Source organism: Cervus elaphus, chromosome 1 (genome assembly GCF_910594005.1).
Source record: "Cervus elaphus chromosome 1, mCerEla1.1, whole genome shotgun sequence".
NCBI lineage: Eukaryota > Metazoa > Chordata > Mammalia > Artiodactyla > Cervidae > Cervus > Cervus elaphus.
This window is the reverse complement of record NC_057815.1, coordinates 63,909,742-63,918,399: the sequence shown is the minus strand read 5'-3', so window position 1 is coordinate 63,918,399 and position 8,658 is coordinate 63,909,742. Positions and strand designations below refer to the sequence as shown.

Genomic DNA, 8,658 nt, shown 5'->3' with positions numbered 1-8,658 from the left:
CTCCGGTAAAGAATCAAATCTAATGAAAAGGAAATATTTGGAAGCAATAGAGGCCTAACTTAGAGGAGGCCTGTCAGCTTCCTTCACAAACCCAAAATTAGAAAGTTAGAATCATGTCAAATGCATTAATAAAGGTGTTTTATAATTTCCATTGTTTGAAAATAATTCAGCCTCTTCACATGGAAGAAAACCAACATTTTGTTTTGCTTCTACTATGACTGAACAAAACACATCACATTCCATAGTCACCATCAGTTTGAGACTAAACCATGCTGCCCCCATGGCAAAAAAAAAACACACAAGCAAACAGAAAAGGTCTTTATATCCTGATTTAAGCAAAAATAAATGAGTTACGATGATAATCACTAGCTCTAAAATAATAGATGCTGGAGCACTTCCCATATGCCTGGAATCCCTGTTAAAAAGAATGCTGCTCTTGACTTTGCCATGTTAATGTTAGAAGATATGAAATTGACACTGTGTATATGCTATGTGTGAAGATGAGAATTTTCCATGAGCAAAACTGAGGAAAGTTGGCTATCTTTGTAAACATGTAGCTGGAGGATGGTGTTGTCTTCTGATTGTTCTGTTTCAGCCTGTCTTAGGCAGGTGCAGTGTTCCTGGATATTGAAAGTGCAGATTTCTCTGTGATTCTGACCCTCCCCTAGTACTGCAGGAGACTTCTGATGAACCTGCTTCAGCCTGGGATTATAGAGTCTGTTTCTACTCCTTGACCTCACGGGCAATGATCTTCATTTGACACTTAGGGGATAGGAATTGGGTGAGATATAGTCCCCATCCTACAGTGGATGCCATTCCCATCTACCAAGTCTGTTCCATGATGAAAGTCTTCTAAGGCCTCTAGTCCTACTTTCCAAGAGTAGGCTTTCCAAGAGTACCAGGCTGAGGTCTAGGGAGAAAAACCTGAGTGGGTATGAATTCTCATTTCTGTCATACACAGACGGCCCTCAGCCATTCTATATTCTCAGTAGGTCTACACTTTGTTGTGAGGAATTTGCTTGAAAATTTTAACCAATTCTTTTTTAGAGACTTGTATGGCATATGGCATCTTGCCTGGTAAGCATGGAACTGTGTTCCACATATCATTGGCTCTGCCTATCTTCTCTGAGGTTTTGTGTTGGTTAGTTGCTCTCTAATTTCAGTCATCTGACATTTTCAAGAAAAGTATGGATTTTGTTATTAAGCAATTTTTTTAAGTTTTTAGAGACACATCTTCTAAGTTTCTATATTCTAATGAAAAGCTATAACTCCTGGTAGGAATTTTAAATCATGTTATATCATCTAAGTGGAAGGACCTTTATGTGTCCACAGTCTCCTCTAACAGTATTTCTCAAAGCTTGGACCATTGAATCGTAAGTACTCAGTACAATCTATCAAAAGAAAATAGGATTTTATTTATGAGACATGCAACAGAAGTTCTGAATCTTAATAGCTTTAGAGTAGGTGTGAGCAATCTGTATTCTTAAGACACTTCAAGCCTTCTTAATCTTGAGAGCTATTATTCTGGAAAGTTGAAATTTGATTATTAATAAAAATGGTTCATTGCCAGAGGGGGGAAAAATCAGATAATCTTTAGGAAGTGAGATGCTTGAATGTAGAATTGGCTAACTCAAAACTGGACACTTCCCTTTATCCAATGCACAAGTGCATGTGTGTGCACACACATAAACACACACACACAACTGACTTGACCTAAACCACACTGAACTTTAATTATCTACCTAATGTTTCTGATGTTCTATCCTTCTGGAATACTTTTCTGAATTTCTAAACTCCATCAGTTCAGTTCAGTTCAGGTGCTCAGTCATGTCTGACTCTTTGCAACTCCATGAATCCCAGCATGCCAGGCCTCCCTGTCCATCACCAACTCCCGGAGTTTACCAAACTCACGTCCATAGAGTCAGTGATGCCATCCAGCCATCTCATCCTCTGTCGTCCCTTTCTCCTCCTGCCTCCAATCCCTCCCACCATCAGAGTCTTTTACAATGAGTCAACTCTTCTCATGAGGTGGCCAAAGTATTGGAGTTTCAGCTTCAGCATCAGGCCTTCCAATGAACACCCAGGACTGATCTCCCTTAGGATGGACTGGTTGGATCTCCTTGCAGTCCAAGGGACTCTCAAGAGTCTTCTCCAACACCACAGTTCAAAAGCATCAATTTTTTGGCACTCAGCTTTCTTCACAGTCCAACTCTCACATCCATACATGACCACTGGAAAAACCATAGCCTTGACTAGATGGACCTTTGTTGGCAAAGTAATGTCTCCACTTTGTAATATGCTATCTAGGTTGGTCATCACTTTCCTTCCAAGGAGTAAATGTCTTTTAATTTCATGGCTTCAATCACCATCTGCAGTGATATTGGAGCCCAAAAATATAAAGTCTGACACTGCTTCCACTGTTTCCCCATCTATTTTCCATGAAGTGATGGGACCAGTTGCCATGATCTTAGTTTTCTGGATGTTGAGCTTTAAGCCAACTTTTTCACTCTCCTCTTTCACTTTCATCAAGAGGCTTTTTAGTTCCTCTTCACTTTCTGCCATAAGGGTGGTGTCATCTGCATATCTGAGGTTATCATTATTTCTCCCAGCAATCTTGATTCCAGCTTGTACTTCTTCCAGCCCAGCGTTTCTTATGATGTACTCTGCATGTAAGTTAAATAAGCAAGGTGACAATATACAGCCTTGACGTTCACCTTTTCCTACTTGGAATCAGTCTATTGTTCCATGTCCAGTTCTAACTGTTGCTTCCTGACCTGCATACAGGTTTCTTGCGAGGTGGGTCAGGTGGTCTGGTATTCCCATCTCTTTCAGAATTTTCCACAGTTTATTGTGATCCACACAGTCAAAGGCTTTGGCATAGTCAATATAGCAGACATAGATGTTTTTCTGGAACTCTCTTGCTTTTTTGCCTTGGCTAATTACCTATTTTGTATTAATATTTCTATCATAGCACTTGTCACACTTACATATCAGTGTGTAATATAATTAGATATAGTGTAGTGGCTAAGAATGTAAATCTATATATGGATTTACTGTGAGATTAGAAGAAAATCATGATTTTAGAGCTAGAAAGACTTCCAATTCTAGCTCCTCCACTCACTAGCCCATTGAATATGAATTTGTTGAGCTATTTAACATATGGATATTTATGATAACTAACTCTAGAAAATATTATGAGTTAAGTCATTATGGATATAAAATACACAATGAAAAGCTTGGAACCTAGCAAATGCTTAATAAATGCTTAATAAATGTTGATTCATTTCACATTTTTAGCTTGAATGGTGAAGTACTTGACTAAAATATTTCCACATTGGTCAACTAATTTCTCTATGCACAACCAAAGTTGAATTTTAGCTGCATGTGTGGATTACCTAGGGAACTTGAAAATATGAATGCCTGAACATGATCCCTTATAGTTTTACTTTCCCTAGATTTTCATTTACATTTAACCATATAGTATGTATTCTCTTGTGTCTGACTTTTATCAGTTAGCCTAATGCCTATGAGATTTACCCATGTGAACCTGTCTGGTGTATGCTCAGTTGCATCTGACTCTTTGCAACCCCATGGATCCCACCCACCAGGATACTCTATCCATAGGATTGCCCAGGCAAGAATACTAGATTGGGTTGCCATTTCCTTCTCCAGGGGATCTTCCTGGCTCAGGGACTGAGCATCTCTTGCATCTCCTGCGTTGGCAGGCAGACGCTTTACCACTGAGCCACATGGGAAGCCCCCTGTGAACCTATAACATATCAAGAAAAGCAAAAATTATTTCATGACAAAGAGAAAAGATAACAATTAAGGATAATTTGGTCAATGATGAGCTTATTCAAAGTAATAATAGATTCCAAAAGACTGTAGGAGAATAACTTGAAAGGGCTAATAAAATGTAATAACTGGAGAATAGAATTGCATAGTTAGAGAAGCACCATTCAAGAAGAGAGTGAAATGAAGAAAATTTTGGTGAACAGATAACAGAGAAGGTAGCACCAAGAGACTCTTACTAAGAAAGCATTAAAGAATATGCTTGAGAATGAAGTACATTTAGTCAAGAAGGAAGAACTGGCACAAAAAATGGAAATTTCTAAATCTAGTAGTAAATTTTATACTATAAGCCAAAGATGTGATTATATATCATGTTGATTTTAAATTTCTCTTATTTTTCACCTCATATGATTCTCCATTTTTGAAACAATATTTTATTATTTTGACAAAGAGTCTTACTTGGTACTATACCTGCCTTAATGACTATGACAACATAGATATAATAATGTAATAACTCATCTTTGGATAAGTTACTTCCCATGGAAAAACCTTAGCCCTCAAACAATTAAAAGAAGTTCTTGATGAAGAAACCACACACTCACAGTTGGATAATATAATGTTTGTTCAGATATTACTTATGCATAAAAAATATATATTTCAGAGACTTTGAAAAATTGAAGAAACCTGTCTCGTATCTTCTTGGTCCTTACCCCATAGATGATGGGGTTCACCATGGGAGGGACTAGGAGATAAATATTGGCCACAAATATGTGGACATGGGGTGCCACATGGTGCCCAAACCTGTGAGTAAGAAAAGAGAAGAAGGCTGGAGTATAGGACACTAAGATTACACAGACATGAGAGCCACAAGTACCCAAAGTCTTGAGTCGGGCATCCTTGGATGGGAGATGGAAGACAGTGTAGAGTATGAGGACATAAGAACAAATGATCAATATGAAGTCCACTCCTCCTGTAAGAAATGCAACAATGAGACTATAGGCTCTGCGGATTCTGGTCTCAGCACAGGCAATCTTGATGAGGGCCATGAACTCACAGTAGGTGTGGGAAATGATATTGGTTCTGCAGTAGGGAAGCCACCGTAGCAAGAACGGATGAGGAAACAGAAGTGCTGTGCCCCGGAATACAATTGCTAGACCCATGCCCCCAACTGTAGAATGTGTGAGAATAGATGCATGTCTTAATGGATTACAAATGGCTACGTAACGGTCAAAAGCCATTGCCAGGAAGAAGCCAGACTCCATGGTGGAGCAAGAGTGAATCAGGAACACTTGGGTGAGGCAGGCTTCAAAGCGAATCTCTCCATCATGGAACCAGAAGAGGCTGAGAAGTTTGGGCACAGCTGTAGTGCACACAGTAAGGTCAGCCAGAGCTAGCATGCAGAGGAAGAGGTACATTGGCTCATGGAGGCTAGAATCTGTCTTGATAATAAAGAGAAGACAGCAGTTTCCCAGCAGGGCCAAGAGATAGACCACACAAAAGGGGATGGAGATCCAGATATGGGCAGTCTCTAATCCAGGAATGCCGATGAGAATGAAGGTTGATGGATAGATATCAGTCTTATTATATGCTGACATAATCGTCAGATGTTTCAGTTTTCCCTTCATGGATTTTTATCTAATGCAAACAAATCATAACATAAATTTTGAAGATTCTGAGAAGTTGTTAGCCAAAGTGCAGAGAATTATAGTCTATGGAATAAATATAACATCGGTAAATATTTGATAGAAATAATTTCATTATCTGACAGTGTGAAATATTATTTCAGAGTTATAATTTTCAATATGGCTGCTCTGTAGATGCTAAAAGAGTAAAGATATCTAGGTATCAAAAAACTGGAGTTACATATATGAAAACAAAATCTTCCATTGAGAAGAAAACGATCAGTTGAAAGCGGAAGATTATGTAAGAGTCATGGGTTTGGATGACTTAGTAACAAACATGCAATTGTAAGATACAAAATAGAGTGAAACAGGAGGGGTGATAGAATATTTTGAATAGAAAGTAGACTTTACTTTAGATTTTAGTTATAATAGTTTGGGCACATGCCAAATTATAGTGGGTAGCTTTGAGATTTAAATATTGCAATTCTGGGGGACCACTGTGGAATAAACAGAAGGGGGTTAATTCAGACCAACATGGGATTCACGAAGGATGATGGCAAGAGTAAGCCTGATGACAGTGTGTCAGAAAATGAACAGCTCATTGCATTGCTCGTGACCCACACCCAGCCCCAGAATTTGTGTTTACTCTAGTAGGTAAAAATTACAATATTATTATAACCTGTATTCTGAGCTTCCTTCACTTTCTTGTTGTTTAGTCATTAAGTTGTGTCCAACTCTTTTGCGACCCCATGGACTGTAGCCACCAGACTCCTCTGTCCATGGGATTTCCCAAGCAAGAAACTAGAGAGGATTGCCATTTCCTTCTCCAGGGGATCTTCCCAACCCAGGGATTGAATTCATGTGTTCCACATTGGCAGGTGGGTTCTTTACCACTGAGCCACCAGGGAAGCACTTCCCTTGCCTACCTTTAGGTTTATGTTTACATTCGTTGAGCTAAAATGAGTTTTTACAAACTTTCCCTTTTTGATTGATCCTCAAATGAAACTTTGTATCCTTTTATCTATAGTTGTGTTTCCATCAACATTCTCATATTACTCATACACTTTAAGTTTCATTCTTTCTATTTGTTCTACCTCTTTGCACAATTTAAATATATTTCCCAGTAGAAAATAAGTGGATAAATTATGCAGAGAAAAATTCATATGGAAGTGAATGCAATTTTTCAATTACATAAAACAGATTTTATCCCTACTTGCAATCAGGAAATTAAAAATGAAAATGAATATGATAGAAATCATAGTTTATATTTTTAACCAACATAATATCATGATTGTTGATATCAAGCATTAGAGAGATTTGGGTTAAAGAGCAACTGGTATGCATAATTGGTAGAAGACAATCGACCTGTTAGAGAAAAAATTGTATAGTAACCATTCTTATGAAACAAAAGTTTTGGCAGATCAATTTAACTATTTGCCATCCTAGGGAATAATGTTCATGTAAAAACATGGAGGGAAGATCCTCTGGAGGAGGGCATGGCAACCCACTCCAGTATTCTTGCCTGGAGAATCCCGTGGACAGAGGAGCCTGGAGGGCTACAGTTTATAGGGTCGCCAAAAGTTGGACATGTGTGACTAAGCACATAGACATAGAAGCCTATACAGCAATTCTCATTGTAAAAATGCCTATAATAGAAGAAAAATTCAAGCATCTAAAATATCCATCAAAAAAGTAATTTCAAGTTAAAAAATCTGTAGCCTATTATAGAGTACTCAGAAGCAACTAGAATGAAGTTATTTATACATATTTACATATAAAATAGCCAAATGAAAAATGAGACAGAAATTTGATTTTTCCATTAACACAAAAACACAAGCAAAAATGAAACATGTATGCTTGTGTGTATGTGTATATACATATACATATACACACACACACACACACACAAAAAAAAAACATTTATACTAAGGCTTTTTATAAACACAGAAAACAATCAAAAAGGGTATGCTTAGGAAGCATAGACTTAGAAAGAGTCTAAAGTTTGGGACTTTAGTCCCAAAGTGATAAGAATATAATTTAGCTGTATCACTGTGGTTAACTTTTTTAACAGTACCAGTATCGTTGATAAATTCATGTGCTATATATACTTCAAGGTAAGTAAATAAATAATGCAGAGTTACAATGGCATTCATTATAAAAATATAAACCATGAAATTACAGAGGAGATGAGGCTTTCCATGTCTTATAAAATATTAAAACATTTCTCTAACCTTCTGAAATATCTTTCCCACATCTCTCTCATAGAGAATTTGTCACTTACTCAGTTTGTGAAAGTGGTGACCCGGTGTCTTTGTTCTTCATGGTGGTATTTTTTCTACATAAAATCCCTCAATAACTCAAGATTTTACTCATATATTACTCCTCTGAGATTACTTTCCTAGCTATTTTGAGCCATCATTTCATATCCCTCCTCAGCATCCCTATGATGTGTAAACTTACATGTTTCTATTTTGCCATACTGTATTTTTATTTGTGTACATCTTTCACATTTATTATGGTACAAATTCTTACTTGGCAGAGTTCATCTCTCTTCATATATTTGTTTGATGTTCCAATGAATGAATGAACAAAAAGAGAAAAAGGAGAACATAAGGGAGTGCTATTATTTCTGGTAAATAATTTTATTTAAACTTAAGACAAACAATGGAATCACTATAAACTGGTTCACACTAATCCCCAAACATTATAGTACATTAACAGTTTATACTATTTTCATAATGTTTATACTATTCATACTATTAAAATTTTAACACTATTTTAATGCTGTTTATACTATTTATTTTATAATATTAAATATTTAAGACATATCCAAGGATCACTTTACAACAAAATTAAATTATATCAATATTTTTTTCCTTGTCTGATTATAGGGGGAAAAAAAGAGGGCATGGAGGAGAAGAAATATCCGATTTTGAGGAGGAATAAAATAAATGACCTATAACACCTTCTGGTGAAATTCTGCACCTCAGACTTTCTCCATGCTGCTAAATATTCTATATAACTTTTTATTCTTGTTGGTTTTTAAACTTTTTATTTTATAGTGGAATATAGCCAATTAACAATGCTGTGATAATTTCAAGTGTGATGCATTGATATATGAAAAAATATCAAGTTACAAAATAAGAGTATAGTAGATCCTGATATTATAAATCAAAGCCCAAAAGACCTTGTATGCACACTTAGAGAAGTCAAGAACATGATGTACATATAAGTGAAAGATAGT

General features: G+C 36.6%; 1 protein-coding gene across 1 annotated transcript; it reads right to left on the bottom strand.

Moving 5' to 3' along the window:
- Positions 1 to 4,427: 4,427 nt before the first annotated feature.
- On the bottom strand, positions 4,428 to 5,417 carry LOC122702283 (olfactory receptor 52D1-like). Its single transcript, XM_043915930.1, has one exon. It carries the CDS (start codon positions 5,415 to 5,417, stop codon positions 4,428 to 4,430), a length of 990 nt encoding a protein of 329 aa, XP_043771865.1.
- Positions 5,418 to 8,658: the final 3,241 nt, after the last annotated feature.

Coding starts and splice junctions, on each gene's coding strand:
- LOC122702283 (XM_043915930.1), bottom strand. CDS start 5,417: ATGAAGGGAAAACTGAAACATCTGACGATTATGTCAGCATATAATAAG.